Raw genomic sequence first — 23,643 nt, 5'->3', positions numbered from 1 at the left:
GATTGGAATCAACTTGATAACACTAATTTGATAGTCAAAATAACACCCACCAATGAGTAACAATGACCATACCATGTGAATCATTTAAACATATCAGAATAATACATCAACCAGATCCTCTTAGGCCCCAGGCCCCAACCCTAATATACATGGTAATGTTATTTACTCATGAACAAAACTGTTTTAAGTCATATCTAATTTATATGGTGTAGGCTCACACCGGTTTGACTGGTTATATCCGGTTAATAACTCATACGGTTAAAGAGGGTGACCGGGAATTGGACGTGAAGTTGTCCCTCCAACCCCTCAAGGACTCAATTAGGCGTTCCTTATACCTTATATCGTCTCTTAACACACGAAGTCTCTATTTCTCTCTCGTTTGTGTCTGTGTATCTCTCTGTAATGCGAAATACAAATTTCTCCTTACAAGCGTCTCTCAGCGAGTCCTTTTAATTATCGGATTCCCTCCTAAGTTTCTTCAGCCAGGTTCGAGATTTTCTTCCTCTTCTCTCTCTATCTCTCTCTCTAGAGCTTCTTCTGCAGGAGAAACTGAAGGTTCTCTATCTGGTGTTCTTCCTTAATGTCTGCTTTTCGTTTTTTATTTTATTTTTTAAAAATTTATCTGTTGCTTTTTTGTGTTTTTTCTTTTTCTGCTGTTTCGTTATAGTCAAGTAAACGTTTTTGCCTTTCCGTTTATATTTAGGATTTGTTGTTGAAAGTTGATCTTTTGTTAGGTTCCAATTGAATTCTTTTGAGTAGATCTGCTGTTGGGTTTTTATTTCCAGGCTTAAATTTTGAAGCGATTTCTGTTAAGTATTTAGGAGGAACGAGTTGCTTTCTGTGTTTGTCTTTAATCGCCTTCTTGAGGAGGGAAGAAGATGCGAGCATGATTCGTTGAGGAGAAAGAGGAGGAGTTCTTGGACAGATGAAAAGGGCTAGGGAAGATGGTTACCTGGGTTCTCAACTCAAACGGCCGCCCGTTTCTTCTCGAGGGGAAGCGTAAGTCTTTTATCTCTCCTTAATTTGTATTTGTATCGTTCTATTGTTGCTTCTGTGATTTCCTCTATGTTTTGGTTCTGCTTTGTTATTTTGAATATCATTTTCCTGATAATGAGTTTAAACTCGTTAATTAGACGATTGTTTCTTCTGTTAATTTTCATGTCAGTCTAAGCGATGTTTTCATCTGGTAATGGTGGAATCTGTAAAGCTATAAAAAAACACACTAACATCTGATCGGGAAGTTCCATCTCCAGTCAGTTTTCCTTCTTACAAGTGATTAAGCAATTGTTATTATGAGCACATATTCTGATCTCTTACCGTGGTTTCATCTGGTTATGGTTTACTAACTTCTTCAGAAAAAATATATTCATTATTCTATTGCGAAGCTCATTGATTTTTAGGTTAATTATTTACCTGATCTTTTTGGCAATTAAGTTCTGGGCAACCTCAACTGGCTGGAGGAGGAGGAGGAGGAGGAGGAGCAGTTGCACAGAAACTAACCACCAACGATGCCTTGGCTTATCTCAAATCTGTGAAAGATATATTTCAAGATAAAAGGGACAAATATGATGAGTTCCTTGAAGTCATGAAAGATTTCAAGGCCCAAAGGTTTGATTATTTCGTCATCTTCTAATTTGGGCTGTTGATTATTTCTGGCATATTGTTGGAGCACCTTTCATATTCTTGTTATTGTTTTTTTTTTTTTGTTTGCAGAATTGACACTACTGGTGTTATATCAAGGGTGAAAGATTTATTCAAAGGACATAGAGACCTAATATTGGGTTTCAATACCTTCTTGCCAAAGGGATATGAGATCACCCTTCCCCTTGAGGATGAGCCTCAACCAAAGAAGCCTGTTGAATTTGAAGAAGCTATCAATTTTGTAAACAAAATAAAGGTGAAATTTCTTTCTTACTATTGAATATGGAATCCCGTTCCTGTTTTCTGTTGAATTTGGAATTTCCAGTTGTTTTTAAAATGGTTTGGTACTTGCAGACGCGGTTTCAAAATGATGATCATGTATACAAATCATTCTTAGACATTCTGAATATGTACCGGAAGGAGAACAAATCCATCACTGAGGTCTATCAAGAGGTATATTTGCAGCACCTTTCATGTCTACTTTTTCAATTCTACACTGGCAATTTTTGTATCTTTTTCTACATCCTCTGTTTGCAGCTCTTTTACAATTTTTAGGTATTGAATTCTGTATCTTTGCAGGTAGCTGCTCTTTTTCGTGATCAACCAGACTTACTTGAGGAGTTCACACATTTCCTACCAGACTCTTCTGCAGCGGCCCCACCGCAGCATGCTCCAGCAGGAAGGAATTCTTTCCAGCGAAGCGTGCCTACATTGCGGCAGATCCATGGGGATAAGGTAATTGTGTATTTTCTATTTCTTCTCTGCTTTTAATATATTTTATTCTGGGGAGGTCTTTCCTGATTAGCTTTTAAGCTAACCTCTTGCATAAATCCCCTGTTATCAGAAATCTCACGCAGACCGTGATCTCAGTGTTGACCGTCCTGATCCCGAATATGACAAACTACTAATGAAAATGGATAAGGAGCAGAGGAAGCGTGCTGAAAAGGAAAAAGAGAGGAAAGAAGACAGGAAAGACCGTGATCGGGATGACAAGGATATTGAACATGACAGTAATAGGGACTTTAACAGCCTTCAGCGTCTTCCCCACAAAAGGAAATCTGCTCGAAGGGTTGAAGACTCTGTTGCTGACCAGTTGCACCCAGGTGGGGAGGGTGCTGAAAATTTTGGATATCCCATTTCGTCTTCTTATGATGATAAAAATGCCTTAAAGAGTAAGTATTGATTATATACTCAATGAGACAAGAATTTATGCATGGATATATTGTGTGCTGGCTATCAATGCAGTTCGAAACATTATTTGTTTTCTCAGACTTATATAAAATTTTCTTACTTGTATCCTATTGTGTTTATTGCTTTATTTAAGCTTTTTAAGTGTATGTATATTCACGGATCTCATACTGAATGGCTTCATGGTATTATTATTACGTCTCTTGACAATTAAATGAGTGTTACTTGATCGTATTTCGTTCTTTTGCCTTGGTGATGAATAACAAGGCTTAAGAGCCGTGGTCGATATGCTTTGTCCCATGCACTAGAGCATAATACCTTTTCATAGAACTTTCCATGATTATTCATAGACTGTTTAGGTAGCTGAGAGAGTCTGCCTTATTTTCTATTGTTTCCTGCCATTTAACAAACTTTGCTGCATATGATCTTTGGCGATGAATTTTTGCAATTAATAACTCTCAGTTTTAGTGGTTGGATTGTTGGTAACAAAAAGGGTCCCTGCTCCCCCATGATTTCCTTCTTTTTTTTTATTTTTTGGTGTAATTCTTCTACATTCTAATGGTAGTTTTTAGCTAACACCATCTTGTTTTGCTCAATGGCATCCAGGTGTATACAGTCAAGAATTCCTTTTCTATGAGAAAGTCAAGGAGAAGTTACAGAATCCAGATGATTGCCAAGGACTCTTGAAATGCCTTCATCTTTTTAACAACGAAATAATTACAAGATCTGAATTGCAGGGTTTGGTATGTCTTATTTCATGCAGCCTTTTTTGCTCTCCCCCCCCCCCCCCCCCCCCCCCCGACAGCTTGTCAAGCTTTCTAATGATTTCACAAGAAAAATTAAATATAATTTGCCATTGCTTATTTTGTGAAGCCAATAATTTTATGCACATAGTCTTATTCTAGAAATATCTACAATAAAATTATCTAGAGTTGCTATACCTTTGTAGAAAACTCTAGAACTTGGACCTTACTTAGCCCAAAAATGGCCTAAGTCCATGGGCCTTTGTTGGGCAGGTCGTGACAACGTGTACACTTAGTGACACTCAATGTGCACGCATAGGCACACTTCACTTGGGCAACACGCATAACTATACTCAGGCAACCGTTGGGGCAGTTAACACTTAGGGGCATACCTGGGGCCACGCGTGGACAATCCTAGCCTCAGGAGGGTGTGGGGGGAAAGAAAAGGGGGAAAAGACGGGGGGATGAATCGATGCGACACGGGGCCGAATCTCAGTGGATCGTGGCAGCAAGGCTCCAATTCACTTCTCCTGGGACATTTGAAAGGGGGATGTGCACTAGGTTACAACCCTTCTAGTTCATTCCACTTAATTGAATAATCTGCGAAAAAAATAATGCAACATTAAAACCAAATTGATGCACTGGTGCAAACCCGGGTTGGATGGAATAACCCTTATTCTTGGGAGCCCATCCAAACTTATATGTATATCGACTTAAGCAAGCAAGTTCATGGAAAAACTGTAAATAATCTGAAATTAAAACCCTTTAAGAAGAGTAAACTTAAGCAGTGACAGAACTGTAATTTGATGGGTCAAGCTAACATGAGTAACAAGTAGGAGGGATAATTCTATGATAGAGGAAAGGGAATACTCGGAACTAAGAATAAAATAAGGACAAGGCGAGATAAAGACAAAATGGAAGGTCAATATTGTCAAACGAGAAAATAAATAAGGTTAGAAATAGCCCTCAACTAGCGTCTCTTTCAACCTTATGCTGAATATGGCTATGGCGGTAGAGCAACTACCACGAAAGAAGAAGAACCCCTTCAGTTCTTCACTGTTCAGCCTAAAATTCTAAGTGAATTTGGGAAATCCAATGGTCTCTTGATTCCGACAGATACACTCAAAAGGCAAGCAAAGAGGATTTGTTGTCCCTGCAACTCAGATCTGGAGCTAAACAGAGAAGCAAACCCTTGGGTTAGGGTCACCTAGGGTAGGTGAATCTATGCCCAAGACAAGAGGAAGAACAAAAGAATGGGATGAAGCATCAAACCAGCTTTATGCGGCAGTTCTAATGCTGGTTGCAGGAAACAAAAACAGGGAAGAATAAAAAAGAAGAGAAGAAGAAATCAAGGGAGAGAGAAAGGAGGAGAAAGATTGCAGGGGGTGGGGGAAGAAGTTCACGGCAGCAAGCCTTCATAACACACAAGTTCCAAAATCCTTTCATTTCTTCTCATTCAGTTTTAGTCTCAATTCTAAAATTCTAGAGTCGTATTACATGGCTAATATAAAGAAAAATTCAAGACAATTAATGGAAACTACTCTAAAACCAGGAATTTGAAATATGGAAACTATCCCTACATGATCTACCCAACCTTCCAAGATAAAGAAAATAAAATAAAAATTACATGGAAATAAATCTCCTATGTAGCCTACCAACTCTTGCCCGACCAGAAATCCAGTTTAGCTTGGTTGTATCTTGGTTTAGGCCTCCAAAGAGGGTTGTTCCGGTCCAGCCAAGCGAAACCAAGCCAAGCCAAGGCAACTGCATCACGCACATAAATACCAATGAAAGGTGCAGATGTTTGTAGATGAATTAGGACTTGCAGCTGCAAATTCTGAAGATTCTGTAAGTTAGCTGTCAGATTGTGCTATAGGACATGGTGCCTTCAATGTACTGGTGGAGCGTCTTTGAATTTTCTGGTCAGGTGCTGTTGCATTGGAGACTGCTTGATATTTTTACCTTTTCCAAATGAAAAACAGAGATGTCTGGTTATTGAGAAAAAGAAAGAATTTCCACTTGTACTTATTCTCCACTTCTTTAATTTATAGAATATAGAAAGAGAAGTGTAAATGAATTTATAGCATAGTTGGAAATTGAATTCAATTTATTAAAGTTTTGTCATTCGCACTGCTCTTATTTCTTAGACTGGGGAAAAAACAAACGGAAGTATTGACAGAGACCAATATAGAGGAAATGCTCTTAGAGATTAATATTTTGCCTGCGTGATTAATAAATTTAAGTTTTAGACACAAAGCAAGTACTTGCAGAGAAAGTTCCTCAAGTACGCAAAATATCACTTGACTTCTCCCTCCTAGGAATATGTTAGGGCATTGAAGTAATACAAATGAAAAAGATGAACAAAAAACGTTACTGCCCCAGTGATTTTAGAAAGAGTCTATGTATTTCCTCTTCTAAACTCTACAACTAGAGGACCATAAAAGCATAAATAGAGTAGAACCTTCACCTGTTGTCTACTGGCTAGAAGGGGCCATGGCTATCAAAAAATTATCGGGTTTCCAATCTTTCCAAACAGAGTAGCACCAAGAATAGGACATTGCAATGAATTTCCACTGAGAGAGTCCTTTGCAGGGCATGCTGGGCATAGGTTTAAGGCAGGTTGTGAGGTACCCACCGTGTCCCAAATGAATCCCAGAAAAAGTGAAGCCAAATCTTAGGAGGAATAATGTAGCAAGAGTCTAACTGCCTCAATGCCATCTTTGCACTTATGTGCTCCTTTTCCACATCAGAAAGAATTCTCCCTGCCCCTTTTGATTACCAAAACATTTAAATTGGTTTCTAATGCATATGCAAGTCTTAAGCATTGCTAAGAGTGGAAAAGGAATAAATATGTAATTTGTGCCATAAGTCAGGATTGCAATTGCCACAACCAATGGTGAGGTTCAATAAATATGTTTCCTCCTTTGGAGTATATGACATATGATTATGAGTTTCCACTATCTGTCAGTGTACCTAAGAATATAACCAGAATAGCAGAAGACCTTGCCATGGAACTCTGGCTTCTATTTAGCTGTAGCATTTAGCACCACCAATTTAAGTAAGATCTTTGAAGATATTTGTTTGTGAATCCTTGATGATATATGCCATGAGAGATATTTGTACTTCTGAATTATTACTAATTCAAACTCAGCTAAAATGAGCTTTGTCCAGCATTTTAAATCCCGTTCTGCCACTCTACTGTCTTAAGGGTCATATCTGCATTTAAAGTTATTTGTCTTCTCAAACTTTAACCAAAGTCATTTTTTGGCTTCTGTTGTCTTTTTTTAACTCCTCCAACTTGTACCATATGTCACTCGCTCCTTTCTGTTGCACTCATTTGTCTCTGTTGCTCATGTCCAAGAGTTGCAATCAGCTTTTCCTTGCCTTGCTACCTGCTAGGATTGGTGCCACTCCCAGGGTCCTTCAAATATCTTTTCTTATTGTGTTCCCTAGGGCTTGCAACTTCAAACAAAGTGGTTTCACTTGTTATTGCATATGCTATTTTCCCCAGTTAACTGCAATATCCTTTTCAGTTCTACATTTAATTATTCTAGGAAAGAATTCTAGTAATTTTTACTTCTGCATTTTATGACTCTTTTCTTTATGTTTCTTATGGAATTGTTATCACAGTTTTTTCTTACAGTTCAGTATTTTCTCTGAAATTTTTTCTCTTTTCAGATGAGTGATTTAGTTGGAAATGATCCAGATATCATGGAAGGGTTCAATGCCTTTGTGACTCTATGTGAAAAGAAAGGTAAGGCTTGAAGTCCCTCCCCCTCCCCCCCCCCCCCCCCCCCCCAAAAAAAAAAAAGAAGAAAAAACTGTCTTCTGGGATATATGTGCTCTAGATTCAGATGATGTTTGACTGTTTCCTGACTGGGGCTACTCTTGCAGATGGGTTTCTTGCTGGAGTGATGAGTAAAAGTAAGTGAAAGGATAATTTTCTCCTCTTGCTTCCTTCAATAATAAAGGCTTCTCTTGGATGCAATTTTCATGCCTTTTTGTTACAGATGCCGCAGAACCATTTATTTTATTTCTCAAATATTTAGGCATCTGGTATGTACTTTGTAAGATCTTTATCATATTTTACATTCATTGCAGAACCTTTTTGGAATGAAGGGCATCTACCAAAATCAGTGAAGGTTGAGGAAAGGGATAAAGAACGGGAACGTGAAGATCGTGAAAGGGAGAGGGATAAAGAAAGGGAAAGACTTGACAAAAGTTTAACAAGCCACAAGGTTCCCTCTTATCCAAACAAAGAGAAGTTTAATCATAAACCAATTTCGGAGCTTGACCTCTCTAATTGTCAACGTTGTACTCCCAGTTACCGGCTTCTTCCAAAGAATGTATGGGATCCTTATTCTGGGTTGTATTTTATTTTAGATTTTTCTGTTTGTACTTATGGGAATGACATATTGATACTTGATGCCTGTTACTCCGCAGTATCAAACACCAGCAGCAAGCCAGAGAACAGAGCTTGGTGCTCAGGTATTGAATGATAATTGGGTGTCAGTGACTTCAGGAAGTGAGGATTACTCTTTTAAACACATGCGCAAAAATCAATATGAAGAAAGCTTGTTTAGATGTGAAGATGATAGGTAAAAGCTTGCTAGAGATTTCAGCAACATTTTACCCCTTGTATTTTCCAATTAACATTATAACCTTGTGGCGTGTGTGATGTATTTTTGTTCCCCACCACCCCCTTTTCATAAGGTTTTTACTTTGTCTTCCTTTCCATAGCTATGTACCTGTCAAAACATAATTGTTTTTCATTTTCTGTTGCTATTATTGCTTTCAATTTTGTTATTGTTTCTTAAGGCCAATTCATGCCTCGAAACATTTTCACCCTATTATGATCTATATACAAAATTTCTCTGTGATTTTGCATGTGTCATTCATTTTTAAATTGCTTTTTTTTTTTTCCGGGTCAGTTGGAATTGCTAATGTTTTTGTTTCTTATGTCTCAGGTTTGAACTGGACATGTTGTTAGAATCAGTGAATGTAACTACCAAGCGTGTGGAAGAATTGTTAGAAAAGATGACTGATAATACAATCAAGCCAGACAGTCCAATTCGGATGGAGGACTACTTCACTGGTTTGTATATGGAAGTTGATTTAAGGATTTTACCAGGGATATATTCTCAAAATGCCATTTGGGCTTTATCTATCCATTGTGTCTGACTTTGCTTTCTTGTTTCTTCTTGTAGCTCTGAATCTAAGGTGCATTGAACGTCTATATGGTGACCATGGTCTGGATGTGATGGATGTGTTAAGAAAGAATGCAACACTTGCATTGCCTGTTATTTTAACTCGCTTGAAGCAGAAAGAAGAGGAGTGGACGAGGTGTCGTTTAGACTTTAATAAGGTCTGGGCTGAAATTTATGCAAAGAACTATCACAAATCTCTTGATCATCGTAGCTTCTATTTCAAGCAACAGGATACGAAGAGTTTGAGTACAAAATGTAAGTTAAATCTTGAAATTTTATCTTTAGATATGTTTTTCGATGTCAAATACCATTTACATTAAGTTTTTTATTCCTTTATAAGAGCACTCCATTATTATTAAGGGATCAAATAGCAGCAGTAACTTCAATGTTTGCTTAACGGTGATTTCTTTGGAGTTGACTTCTCTGGCATTAGCTATGTTGAGAACAGCAAGTGTCTTGTGATTGAAATGACATTTCACAGTTACAATTTGAGATAATGGGGAATGAATCTTGTACAAAAGATTGAATTCAGTTGTTTGAATATTTAACTGACACACAGCTGTTAGGTGGCTCAGTTAGATTGGGTCATAAAGTCTATCCATGATCAATTAGTCTTTTAATGTTTTCCTGCCTTAACCCCCATCTCCACATCACCCCAACCCCCCACCCCCCATCCCCACCCCCCCCCCACCACCCCAAAAAAAAAAAAAGAAAAAGAAAAAAAAAAGGTATGAGAAAATAGTTATACTGGAAACTGTAGCATAATCGACGCTGTGCTTCTCTTCTTGTAGTTCAGCTATTAAATAGTTTTGGACTATCTCAACTTTGAAACCATTTTTTGAAGCTTTGTTATGCGATATGGCTGCCCTCATCTGGCTTGAACTTTACAGTTGGAGGAGTGGGGCCCACTGTACTCCAAAACTGTGTGCTAGGCTAACTGCTATATGGCAATTATAAAATGCCTTTCATGCTAGGCTAACTGCCATATGGCAATTATAAAATGCCTTTCATGCTAGGCCTAGCACCATGCCAATTCTGCTACCAACTTCCATTCATGTAATTCTTGATGGCAAATTTGATAGGTGATGCTTGCTAGACGTTTTCTGTGTGTTATTTACAATTGGGTGTATCGTGTATATAAACAGCAACAACAACAAAGTCTTATCCCTACTTAATGGGGTCGGCTATATGGATCCAAGAAAAGGAAAAGTTGAAGTGAATATATATATATATATATAGGGAAAATCTTCTTGTAACCAAAGTTGGTGAAAAAGAAGTTGTAACCTTACTCTTTTGCCCTTTTAATATAACACTTTTTTTCTTCAATGAGAGTAAATCCTGTCACTGTCTATAAGACAAATTTGGTAGTTGATGCTTGAAATTTTCCATGTATTTGTTACAATAGTGTGTGTGTGTGTATATATATATAGGGAAGTGGTTTTCTGTCTGTCTATCTCTCTACTCCCCAAAATAAAAGGGCAGAAATGTCTTTTTACATGGAGAGGAGAGAGATAGGCACATGAGAGTGTGGCAAAGGCCACGCTCCCAGACAGTTCTTTTTCTCATATGTGTCACTGTGTTTATATATAAATTTTATGTATGTATGTATGAAAAATCTTGTCGTAGCCTTTTTTTCCCTTTTTAATATAACACAATTTTTTGTTGGGAATAAAATAATGGACAATCAAAAGAAGGTTTCAATTTCTCACTTTACCACCTTGGTGACAACAAGATGCTTTGTTATTGCGTATGGTTTTCTGTTCTCGTGATTCAGCTGTGGTTCTTTTAACTGTACAGCCTTGTTGGCCGAGATAAAGGAAATCAATGAGAAGAAGCGTAAAGAGGACGATGTTCTTCTTGCTATTGCAGCTGGGAACCGGCGACCTATTATTCCAAATCTGGAATTTGAGTACTCTGATCCAGAAGTTCATGATGATCTATATCAGCTTATAAAATATTCATGTGGAGAAGTTTGCACCACCACTGAACAGTTAGATAGAGTCATCAGGATTTGGACAACCTTCTTGGAGCCCATGCTGGGTGTTCCTTCTCGTCCTCAGGGTGCAGAGGACACTGAAGATGTTGTAAAGCCTAAGAGTCGTGTGGTCAAGAGCAGTGGAGCAAGCATAGTGGAAAGCGATGGCAGTCCTGGTGCTGATGCCGCTGCCACTAATTTCAAGCAGTTTAACCCTGCCAGCAACAGGGATGATAGCATTCCACTTGAACAGAGGATTAGCTGCAGGGCTAGGTTAGAAAATGGAGATGCCATGGTTAAAGAAGATGGCTTGCATGATGGAGATCGTGGTGCCCGTCGATCCGACAATCTTTCTAGTACTTCTCAGCAAGGAAAAGTGCAAAATAATGTCTCTATTTCTGGTGAAATGTCCGGAGTCAACAAAAATGTTACTTCTAATGATCGATTGACCGATTCTAATGCATCACTTGCTAATAGAACAGAACAAAGTCATCCGAGAACCAGTACTGAAATCACACCAGGTTTGTAGTTTGTTCTCTTACTCTTTTACGTAACTTGTTTATATGATTTTTCTTGATATATACAGTTAGCTTTGTGATTTCATTTTCTTTCCATGGGCTTTGAGTTCATAGCATGGATACTGAGATACTTGCTTCATTGAAGGACAAAGCACAACTCCTTCCAGAACTGGTCACACTGCTACCGAGGGGGGGCACGAGCCTGGGCTTACTAATGAAGTTTTACCTTTGTCAGAGGTATTATTATCTGATCTGAAAAAAGACAAGAATTGATTTTATGATGAGGAGAATGGATATTATCTCGATCATTACTTTGTGTTTTTCGTTATCTGCTTGTTTTAGCCATTGGAATGTCTGCATTATTAAGGAATTGAGATTTGAGGGTTTTACTTGCGACATACCTGGCCCTATGCAGTTTCATTAAAAAGATAAATGTTTTAAAAGCATGGCTTACAATTTGCCTCTGCTGGTGTCCTTTACAGATTTTACGAGTGCAAAGAAAGAAATAGAAAAGGGGGGGGGGTTGTTCAATATTGTTCTTAGGTGATGGTTGGATTTGCTTCTAGAAATAACTCTTTTGCTTCCAGAAGCAGACCTTTGTTGATTTGTTTTATGTATATTTTGGGCAAGAGATTGCTGCCTGGTCGCTTAACGTGCGCCAGCACAGGGGCCAATGAGAGAATGTGCAGGGCAGGGACATCGACTTGAATGAGATTTTTTTTTTCACAGGGGGTGGGGCGGTAATTTTGCGCTTTGTCTGGGGCAGGGGTCACGCAACTAGGCACCTTACTTTTTCCCATAGACATATTGGGAGGGTGGACCGTGGACACGGCTTGCCGGTGAAGGAAACTCTGGCATGGTTTTCTGTCATGTGCCAAGTCAGTGGGGACCAAAATTTCACTTGGAGGTTGGGTCTGCCCTACCCTAGTCATGTGTCAACCATCAATTTTGGGACCAAGTGAAACCTTCCAGCTGCCACGAGGCCAAATCAAGTGGACAAAAGTGTTTAGAATCTCTCTTGGTTCAATGATTCTGGACCTTGGAAGAGACAATGGAATCTGCACTATACATGGTGGTTCACCTAATTAAGACCTGTATAAGTTCTCTTTCCATTCAATGGTTCAGCTTGCTCCATTTTACATGCACATGGAAAAAAAATAGGGAGAATGTGACTCGTCTTGCTTTCTTCTTGCCACATATTAGAACTGTTGGAAGCCAAAAATTGCTTGCAAAAGTATATTCAAGGACAATCTTGTATTTTGTAAACCATCTCTTGCCACTGTCTGGATGGGTCACTGCTGATCCCAAAGCCAAGCGTTAACTTCTCAATTTGATGAGCCAATTAAGAGAAATAGTAGTCTGGTTGGCAGACCTAGATTCAAGCATATTTTTGTTAACCGTCAAGTGCATGTGTGATAGTTTGCACATTTTGGTTTGTCGAGTTGGTTTTCCTTCTGGCTAAGTCCATTAGTTACCTGATTGCCTGCTGTGCATGGTAATGATTATGATTTCTACTCTTGTGATCCTTATACGTGCATATTGTAAGATGTGTGTGTGTGTGTGTTTTTTTTGGTGTTATAGGATGTGGAGGGTACAAGACCTGTCATATCAACCAATGGGGTGATTACAGATGGCGACAAGCTTTGTAGATATCATCATGAAGAATCTGTTGGACGCTTGAAAGTTGAAAGAGAGGAGGGTGAGTTGTCACCAAATGGGGATTTTGAAGAGGATAACTTTGTGGTATATAGAGATGCTGGAGTTGACACCTTGCCTAAAGCAAAGGATAGTACCACAAACAGGCAGTATCAAGCCAGGAATGGGAATGGAGAGGAAATGTGTTGTGGTGAGGCAGGAGGAGAAAATGATGCAGATGCTGACGATGAAGGTGATGAAAGTGTTCAGAGGTCAACAGAGGACAGTGAGAATGCCTCTGAGGCTGGTGATGTCTCAGGCAGCGAGTCTGGTGATGGTGAGGAGTGCTCCCGTGAAGACCATGAAGAGGAGGAGGAAGATGTAGACCATGATGAGCATGATGCTAAGGCTGAAAGTGAAGGTGAGGCTGAAGGGATGGCCGATGCGCATGATGTTGAAGGAGATGGCACCTTATTGCCATATTCAGAACGTTTTCTACTGACGGTGAAGCCACTTGCAAAACATGTCCACTCAGTGTTACATGACAAAGAAAAGAAGGATTCTAGAATTTTCTATGGAAATGATTCCTTCTATGTGCTTTTTAGGCTTCACCAAGTAAGCTATGTTTTTGTTTTGAAATATGATTTATAATTAGTCGTAGTCTCTTTACTAAACCTTTTTTTTTTTTTGGATTTGGATTTGGCAGACATTGTATGAGAGAATTCTCTCTGCGAAGATGAATTCATCATCTGCTGAAAGGAAATGGAAAACTTCAATTGATACTAGCCCTCCTGATCACTACACTAGGTAGTTTGGACTTCACAGTCGTGGTTGCTAACATACTTAGAAGTGTCAACAGCGTTTTAATATGAATTTATTTTTGCTCTTTCTGTGCCATGCAGATTTATGAGTGCATTATACAGTTTGCTTGATGGGTCTGCTGATAATACAAAGTTCGAGGACGACTCCCGAGCTATAATTGGAACTCAGTCATACGTGCTGTTCACTTTAGATAAATTGATATATAAACTTGTCAAGCAGGTAGGTACCATATGATTCATGGTTTTTTCTTGTTTGAATACTTTGCACTGCAGATTCCAATCTTTGGTCCTGCCACAGCTTCAAACGGTTGCAACTGACGAAATGGACAATAAACTTCTTCAATTACATGCATATGAGAAATCAAGGAAACCTGGGAGATTTGTTGATTTAGTTTATCATGAAAATGCACGTGTTCTTCTTCATGATGAGAACATATATCGATTCGAATGTGTAGGTCTTTTAGTAGTTTTTGTTCAGTTCAGTCTAATCCAATACTTGTTGCACATACGAGGAGGGGGGAAAATAAGATGCATTAACGAAGATATTTTGTTTTTTGTTGCAGTCATCCTGTCCAACTCGTTTGTCCATGCAGCTGATGGACAATGGGCACGATAAGCCTGAAGTAACTGCTGTTTCCATGGACCCTAATTTTGCAACTTACCTGCAGAATGACTTTCTGGCAGTTCTTCCTGAGAGGAAGGAGATGCGAGGTGTTTTCCTAGGGAGGTAGAGAGATGACCAATCAAAGTCTTAACCTTTTTTATCCTGCTGATGGGTCAGTTTTTGTTTCTTTTTTCAAAGATACCAATTATGCTTGCAGAAACAAGCGCAAATATGCATGTGGTGATGAAATTTCTGGTACATGCAAATCGATGGATGGAGTCCAAATAGTCAATGGTTTGGAGTGTAAAATAGCTTGCAGTTCATCCAAGGTATTTTGCTCTACCCTGTGTTTCATGATATCAGTTTTGCCAGTTTTGCACAACTCATTCATGACATTTTTGTGGCAGGTATCCTATGTTCTAGATACAGAAGACTTCTTGTTGCGCATGAGAAGGAAAAGGAGTCGTCTCCTTGGGGGCAGCTCTTGCCTTGATCAGGCAAAGTCCTTAAATGGGTATGCTGAAAGAGTGCAGAGATTTCACAGATTGTTGTCTGGCTCCTAGCCTCACGATAATGCCAACGGTAGATGTGACGATGCCCTCCTTTTTCTTCTTTTTGCCCTCTCTCTCTCTCTCTGGAGGTTAGATTGAGGGGGTGGGGTGGTTGGGGACATGTCTGACTGATGATTGGTTGGGTTTGTATCTGGTTTGCCAATACGAAATTCAACCCTATTAAGGTTTGATCAACCTTAATCGACCTTGCCCTGTGATGCACACAAATACCTACTTTGCAATGTAAATATGGTGGGGCTTTGATCTCTTCTTATGTAGGAAACCTGACCTCAGCTTTTGAAGGTCTTTAGGGTCAGCACCAAAATCATTCTAGGATTTGAACCACCCTGTTGCCCTCCCTAAATCCCCCTGAAGGTGGTAAAACATTCTTCTGATCCTTCTGTCCCACGCTGGTTTTACAATTACGAGGACTTGGTATTATTCTTTCCTTCCAAGTAAAGGTTGATGGTCAGGGAGTGCTAAAATGAGAGGTCAAAACTTAGGCGGACCACCTTGTGGGTATAGTTGCTTGTGTGAGTTACAGTTTCTCACATCCAATGCCATGGTATTCTGGGTAGCCCTTGATATTGTGAAATTTGCTGAAGCAAACATGGTCTCAACATTTGTTGCCACATATGTAGTCAGTCGGCGGAAACTTTCTATGAGAGGGGATGACATGTAAAAGATTCAGCTCATATGTATCAGAATCATGTCATCTTCTACCTTTTTCATTGGAATCTCACAGAAAACCAGGTTCTAATTATGAAACTATTGAAGTAAACTAAAAGGTGGGTTTATGCCACAAATCATAGCTATTACCATGGACTAGTTTGCAGTTGGTCATTATGTTTATGTTCATTTTAGATTCTTGTTGTTTACCCCTACCCCTAAAATAAATGACTAACAAAATCTCTCTTTTTTTTTTTTGGTTTAGAGTATGACAACTGGTGATGTTCATGCTTTCTGTACATGTTCTTTATTTTGGGTAGGCAGTTGAACCCAGTTAGTGCATGTTCTTGAGACGAGGATTGCCAACATTGCCAAAGCTCAAAAAACAAGAAAAGTTTTGTGGTCTTACATTCTCATGTCTCTAGCCAACCAAATAACAACCAGAGAACAGGAAACAGAGCTCCTAAATTGTTCTTTTGTGGCTTTCTGTGCCTCAATTTTGTAAATATGGTTTCTTATGTGATGTAAAACCAGAGATTTGTATGTCCTTCTCATTCTTCTACTCTTATGTCTTCTGTCCAGAAACAAGAGTTAACGTTTAGTTATTTATTTATTTATTTTTGGTAGTTGTAATACTATGCTGTCATTTTACTGGGCCAAGTTACCAGCTAGATGAGACAAAGCGATGCCTGCAATTGAAGCTTCCTTGGGAACTCATGTAAGTCTACTTGGGTATTTTTCAAGCAAAGTCTCCTTTGAAAAAAAAAGAATGAGATGGAGAATCTCATGCTTATGAAAGTGATTCCAAATTTCAAACCCTCGATCAGTTACACCTAATGGGGAAGTAGTACTACTGGGCAACTAATTTTCAGCCAAAACTCATTCTCACAGGATGGAATCGAAAAAGATCACTTCTATGTCAAGATCACTCTCACAAAATGGAATTGCAACCAAACTAAGCCTTAGTTGGGTTTTCTGGTTCTCATTTATTTGTGGACAAAGTTTTCCGACACCTTTGGTTGAGCCGCCAAGCAAGGTGCTTTTATTCAGGGGAGGTCTATCCCGCAAAAAATCGCCTTGGCCCATGAACTGGTGCAGGATCTTGATAGAAGATTGTTGGTGAGGATGGAAGAAGCCTATATTCTCTTCCTTCAACCCATCACTATGTGCCTATGTGGGTTGCTGTATGATCTACTCGACTATTCACACTACATCTTCTTCTTCCTTTCTCCTATCAAACCGTTAGGTGCCAAATTGCCTAATCTTCCCAAACCTGACCCCTCGGAAAAAGAAAAAAGGAAAAATCTTTTGGGTCTAATATATCTAACAACTATGCCTTCATGGTACATAGGTATTTGACTGGTATTGTTGCGGTAGCACATTCTAACACCATTTAACATTAGATTTGTCTACTGTAATTTTTATATACATTGATTTTAACTAGAAATACAAGTGGTAGGATTTGTTTACCAAAAAAAAAAAAAAAAATCTAAATAATAATTGGATTTCAATGCAAATGGTTTTTTAAACCTTTTAAAACACTGTTTTACCTCAAATCGATAAAAAAATCAAAACTAAAATAATTTATTAATCAATAAATTGAAATCATTTAATAAATATATTGATTAACAAAATTGCATCATTTAACACTCTGAGGCTGCGTTTGGTACTCATTCAATTCTAAAAGTGATATTTCGTGTCAAAAATAAATTTTCCACTTTCTGCGTCAAAATGCAGTTTAAAAAAAAAAAAAAAAAAAAAAGAATTGTGTTTGATGAACCATTTTCAAGAATGATTTCCATAGTTGTTCAATTTTTTATATTTGGAACAAAACCGAAAAATGACGGAACAAGGCTTTGTCCTTCCATCATTTTGCGTTTCTAGTTTTTTTTTTTTTTTGTTCCAAAAAAACCGAAAAAGACCAAGTTGACACCAAAGACTTTATTCCATTTTTTTGTTCCCATAGAACGGAAAAATGTCAGAAACATTTTTCTGGATGACTATCAAACGCAGCCTTAGGTTGCGTTGTTCCATAAACAACGTTTTGTGTTAAAATTAGAATTTTATGTTTCTATGTCAAATTCCATTGTGGAATGAAACTGATTTCATGTTCCAACATTTCTCATTTCTAGGGTTTTTTTTTCTTTTTTTTTTTTTAAATCCTATTCACTAAAAAAAAAATCGTAAACACTAAACGAAATATTCTATTTTTTTGTTCCCGAAAAATGAAGAAACATAAAAAAGGTTTTCTGAACGATTATCAAATGCAACTTTAAAACTGGCACTTTTTTTTTTCTTTCTCTGACTTTTCTTTTCTTTTCTTTTTTATATAAGAAATTGTTTCAGTGATATTGATGTGATGAGAGAATTCATTTTTTAATCTAGTTTCCGTTGGGATTCTTGTGAAAGGAAGTTTTTGTCCCTTGTAGGTTCCAGCCTCATTACATATTGAAACGAAAGAAAGCTAACTATATTGTGGACCATGTGGGCACATTCATAGATCAGATCAGACAGCATCAAGCGGTACACGTGTTTTTTTTGTAACGGTTACTCATTCTCGGTATGTCGTGCACGTTCGTTCGTATATAGTTAGTTGCATGTCACTTACATCCTCACTGGCTCTCTGGCTCTCTGGCTCCTTCAGCCACTACTAATAAGGAAACAAGTCACCCTTGTGTGCGACTTAATTACATAAGTACCCTCATCACGTGAAACGATCCACTATTCGTTTCGTCACGTTGTTGAATATTTTTTTCTCACTCATACGAGATTCTTTTTTTTTTTTTTTTTTTTTTTTTTTTTAATTCTGTGGATCTACCAACAATCTAAAATCCAAATTGGTTTCGGGATCGGTCAAAACGGGTACTATTCTAATACTGATTTAGATCGTTCTGAATCAGATCATATCGGACAGATTTATTATTATTTTTAATAAAAGTTTATTATGTTTTTACCCATGAATTATATTTGTGTATCAAATCAGAAAGGTCTAGATCGGGGATCAATCAAAGGTCAGTACCATTTCAATCCAGCCGACACTAACCGATCCAAACCATGGTCTCATATAGATGATATTTTTTCATAACCACTATTGATGTGGCATGCAGATTTCTCCTCATAATGGTGTCACGAAAAATTTATCTATTTTTTTATATAGGAAAAGAACCTTACTGATTTGGTGCAAGAAACACTCAGACATAGTAGGTGTGAAATAACCATGTTATCTCCACCCTTATGTGCATTGAAGATGCCCTTGCTTTTGCTTTTATTGGCCCGTGCGTCTGATGCTTTTAACTCCAAATTGACAGGATTCTTACACCCCTTTTATATACTACTTTTGTGGATGGTTTAATTGTTTAAAGATGTTGGCCTTTATATAGTATATATTACTATTGCTATATTCAAAATGTATAGTGCTCGGAAAACATTTTTTCCAAACCCACCTTTCCTGTTAAAGATGTTGATAGTTGCCCTATGCAACTGGTTAAACTTATAGCCTACAAGGCTTTAATTAGGAAAATTATGATTAAGGATCCAAATCTTTTGTATCAATTTGTAAAGCTCTTGTAATTAACTCTTCTATTCTTCAAATAAAAAAAAAATGAAGTTTTTTTTACAAGATGATTTAATCATAATAACATGGATGAAATTTCCCTTCACTTATGATGCAATAATTCCCCATGGGCATGGGTATCATTAGATTGCCACAACAATGGATAATGATAGTTTAGACTTCATCAATAAAGGGTGAGAATATAATGATGAATATGAGTCCAATCATGAGGTCACTTTAGTGGTAGAAGAAAACTTTCACTTAACAATATTATTAGGAGCAGTTTCCCTTCACCATGGGTGTAAAAAGAATTTCCTCATTTCTATTAAGAAAAAAAAAAAAAAAAAAACTCAACATGAATATTTGAAGGCTTGGATTAGCATGAAGAGGGTCTTTTGACCCATATGATAGGAGGTGTTAATGATGACATATGAGTCCAATCACAGGTCACATCATTGGTAGAGGAGAGATTGACAGTGAAGGAAAACTTGACTATAATTAATAATGTATTTTCCAGTAACAGATAATTAAAAAAGGTTTTGTTAGGTTTTGGGTACAAAATAAGTAGGTTTGTGCTCCAACTCTTGTCACACACATTCGTCTTCCACCCCCGCACCCCGCCCCCTCCCCCTCCCCCGCCCTCTTGCGAGCCGCCCTCCACCCCGCCCGCCCGCCGCGCCCGCCGCCCCGACCCCGCCCCGCTCACCTTCTAATAATAAAAAGACAAAAAAAAAAAACAAAGTAAAGAGAAAGTACACAATAAAAAAAAAAAAAAAACAGGGATTGCCAATCTTACAAGGCAAGGTAGATACTACCTTCATACTATTCCCCGATACGCTCTTAATGCCATCCAAAGGCCTCAGTCAAGGATTCTCCCTTGATCATGGCTGAGGGAAAATTGTCCTAGTTAAGTATCAATGAACAAAAGTATATAAAATAAAGGGAGAGGGATAGGTATGCTAGCGTAGTACCTAAGAATTAGGAATGCTAGCGGGATTTTGACCGTAGGATCTGATCAACTTGAATTAAACCGTTGGATGGAGAGAAGGTATACAAAAGATTTGCTACACCTTTCCTCTCCCTCTTTCTCTCTCTTCTCTCTCTGAATCGTCGAAAAAGTCATTCTTTTTACCATATCCAACTGGAGAAAGCGAACTCCGATGGGATCTTTTACCAGATCCAATCGGAGAAAGCAAACTCTGGTGGGACCTCCAGACAAATAAAGAGGGGTTAGATTCTAACCCATAGGATGGAAATAAATTCTCCACCAAGTGTAGTAAGTGTAATCATATCAAGTGAATCGCACCGGTGGCTTCTACTTCGGCTCTGGCTATGGTGAAGTTTTCCGCCGCCAAACCTAGCAATTCCCTACGAAAACCTCTAGTCATGTGCCTCTGAAGTCTCCCGCGCGCTCTCAATAACACAGTGAGGGAGCAGGATGGAGACATTGTACCTACCCCAAGCATCGACACAGGAACTGGGTTTTCTTCGCCGGTTTCTATTCTTTTCTGCTTTCCCTAAATTCTTACACCACTTGGGGGTTACTGGTTATTGTTATTCTCATCATTTAGTTTGTTTATTGTTCTTCATTTTTGTATTCCTTGTAGTTTCTATTTTAGGACAACGGCAACTTCTCATCGAAAAGAAACCCAACCCTAATAATGCTGCTGCTAGCCTGCTACCACTCGGTGGTTGGTCTCTTTGAATTCATGGGGGGTTTTGAGGTACTATATCCTTTGTATCATTTTTAAATTCTGTATATTTCTTCTTTAATTGTTGTATGCCTTTGATTATGTTCTTTCTGAATTGGGTAGTCTTGAATTGAATTTTCTCTTCCTTTTGTTCTACTTTGTTTAAGATTTATACAATTACACATCCAGGAAAAAAAAACAAATAGGGATAACAAAGAGGAGAAGAAGAACCAAAAAAAAAAAAAAAATTGAAAAAGAAAAAAAATATTTATTTATTTATTGGGAAAGAGATAGAAGAGAAACCAAAGTGGGAGTCAAAGTCGGAGTCAGAGAAGGAGAGGGAGAAGAAGAGGAACCGTGGGAGCCGAAGACAAAGAAGGAGGGTGGAGATAGAATTAGGGGAGAGATAAGGTATAACAACGATGGATTGAAGCTTTGGACATTTTCTCTCCATCCAACGGTTACATTTAAGAGGAATAAATCATACGGCTAACATTCCACTAGCTTTCTTAATTCCTAGGTACTACGTTAGCATACCTGTCCCTTTCCCATAAAATAAATAGAAGGAAAAACTTTCCCACATTCTGAGAGTGCAATTTCCTTTTCATATTTGGTTTTTTATTATTTTCATTATTCTACTCTCAACATGTGTGCCCCATGTGAATGATACCATTTTTAGGAGCACCATTGGTGTGACATGTATCATCATTCCCACAATAGTGTCATAAGAAACCTTCTTCCATTAATTAACAAGTAACAAGTTTTTCCATACAATATAGGAATGAATTTCTTTAATGAGCAAACCTAGCTTGTCATATGATTTGGTAAATCAAATCATTAGATACACGGGGAATGGTATGAATAGGCTGCATGTTAAATTTCAACTTCAAAAGTCAATGTTTACCTTCTCATCGAATGTCATATCCTCTTATGTATATCCATATATCCCATTAGTCCTGTGCACCCTCTTTTAGTTCTAAATTTTTGTATTTTCTGTTTTGTCACTTGATAAATTCGGGTTGATCTAAAATCCAAGATCTGAGCATTAGACCTTGTAACCTACTTGTCCACAAATTTTTGGCTTTATTGACTTGCCTCATTAGATATTTAGGTGCCCAAACATATGACTGGGTTTTAGCTTTGTATTTTATTTAATATATATATATATATACGAAAAGAAATTATGACCTTGGTTGGTGAAATTATATTAGACACGAAATATATGAAAAAGGAAAATAAGTAAAGGAAAAAAGGTTGCTACACCAGTGGAATGGAGTTTCTCTCTCACATCAAAATTATTAATTACTTTCTCTTACATGTTCTGAAAAATATAGACCACACATGAATGATACATTTTTTATCTAAACACTCATTGGAGTTCATGAATATTCCTTCCCATCTTGGCAGTGTGAGGAAAACCCTCTCCATTAGTAAAATTTAATATTCAACAAAACCAAGATTGAGTTGACCAGAACATATATTAATCTTGACTTATAATGACAAATAATTCAAATTACATATTTCAAAAGTTAGTATGGTCTAACAATTTAAAATATATTTCATGAATTGGATCCTTTTTTTGTTTTTTGTTTTTTTGTTTTCTCCCAAATAAATTAGAGGACCTAGTTTTTAAGCACAATCGTGTATATGCATGGACGTGGCTTTCAACCGTTGGATGGAGTGAGGAACGTAGAACTACAATGACACATCCCCATGTCTCCCCATTCAATGTCGAAGGTATGACTAGCCATGTGTAAAACCTTTTGCGTAAATTAAATATGATCAAGAGGTTACAACATTAACAAATTCAAGTATCCAGAAAATTTGATACAAAATACATTTAGGTGTATGGGTATAAAAACAAACGATGAAAAAGCTGTACTTATATTTTTAAAATGTATTTATGTATTATTTATAAATTAACACATTGGATACAAATTCATCTTATTAATAAAAAAAGGAATTTTTTTTTTTTCTGATTCATCGACTAGAGATGGTCAAGAGCAATCAAGCGCCAATCTTCCGTCTCCTAAGGATCTCAATCCTTCATTTCTTTCCTCCACCAACCAAAGAATTTCCCCCTATTAAAAATAGATAAGCTATTTGTTGATAAAACGAAATAATTTAATCAAGATATTTGAAAAATATGTGTTTCTACATATTTAAATTTTTTTTAGTATATTCACAAACAATAATTGAATATGTGAAAATATAAAAAGTGATACCAACATTATGGATGTTGTAAAAATAGTTGGCATATTTGACCAAAAAACTGAAAAAAAAAAACGTTTACACATGAATATTAATTTATCATTTTGCTTGAATAATTGGGTGGCTTTCCTTCCACGACACCTCTAAGTCTAACCTAGCACCTAACACTTGGTCTTGACCTTTTAAAATCTAAACTCTAAAAATAGAAATATAGCACATGATTAAGAAAGAGAAGGAAATTTTTTACTCCCTAAAACAAAAATACTCATTTAACTCACCATTAAATATGGTTTCAGAAAATGGATCGGAATTGATAAAATTGAATAATTCGACTTGAAATTGATTGACATAATTCTAAGGTAATTCCAATTAATTTCAAATCAATTCAAATTGGAATTGAAAGATCAAATACCTAATCCAAAGATTTTATACCTTACAAGCTATCATGCCAACATCATGGAATATACCCATAGTATCAAAGATGTTAGTATGAATGGAAGATAAAATGGTTTTCTTCCCCAAAATTACTTTGGTGGCTTGTGCCTACCTTGTCACTGGTCGGCCTTGGGCTGTGGTTACGGTTTTGTGACTCCACATATACACACAAAATGCACCATTATGATGGGTCATTTTGGT

General features: G+C 37.5%; 1 protein-coding gene across 6 annotated transcripts; it reads left to right on the top strand.

Moving 5' to 3' along the window:
* Window positions 1-335: 335 nt before the first annotated feature.
* LOC122085782 (paired amphipathic helix protein Sin3-like 4) lies at window positions 336-16,185 on the top strand. Of its 6 annotated transcripts, none has more exons than XM_042654393.1 (24): window positions 336-486; window positions 786-999; window positions 1,435-1,608; window positions 1,714-1,897; window positions 1,996-2,094; window positions 2,221-2,376; window positions 2,486-2,813; window positions 3,436-3,572; window positions 7,251-7,326; window positions 7,467-7,496; window positions 7,674-7,918; window positions 8,016-8,170; window positions 8,540-8,667; window positions 8,780-9,034; window positions 10,577-11,275; window positions 11,418-11,509; window positions 12,854-13,522; window positions 13,614-13,714; window positions 13,810-13,948; window positions 14,027-14,179; window positions 14,292-14,455; window positions 14,550-14,661; window positions 14,740-14,846; window positions 15,873-16,185. In XM_042654393.1, exons 2-24 carry the CDS (start codon window positions 926-928, stop codon window positions 15,901-15,903), a joined length of 4,308 nt encoding a protein of 1,435 aa, XP_042510327.1. In that variant the 5' UTR covers window positions 336-486; window positions 786-925; the 3' UTR covers window positions 15,904-16,185. The 6 variants fall into 6 exon arrangements, with proteins under 6 accessions (XP_042510327.1, XP_042510336.1, XP_042510319.1 ...); XM_042654402.1 differs by having other exon boundaries at window positions 15,818-16,185; XM_042654385.1 differs by having other exon boundaries at window positions 14,740-14,914.
* Window positions 16,186-23,643: the final 7,458 nt, after the last annotated feature.

The sequence above is a fragment of the Macadamia integrifolia genome, chromosome 1 (assembly GCF_013358625.1).
Source record: "Macadamia integrifolia cultivar HAES 741 chromosome 1, SCU_Mint_v3, whole genome shotgun sequence".
NCBI classification, from domain to species: Eukaryota; Viridiplantae; Streptophyta; class Magnoliopsida; order Proteales; family Proteaceae; genus Macadamia; species Macadamia integrifolia.
This window is presented reverse-complemented; position numbering and strand designations above follow the sequence as displayed.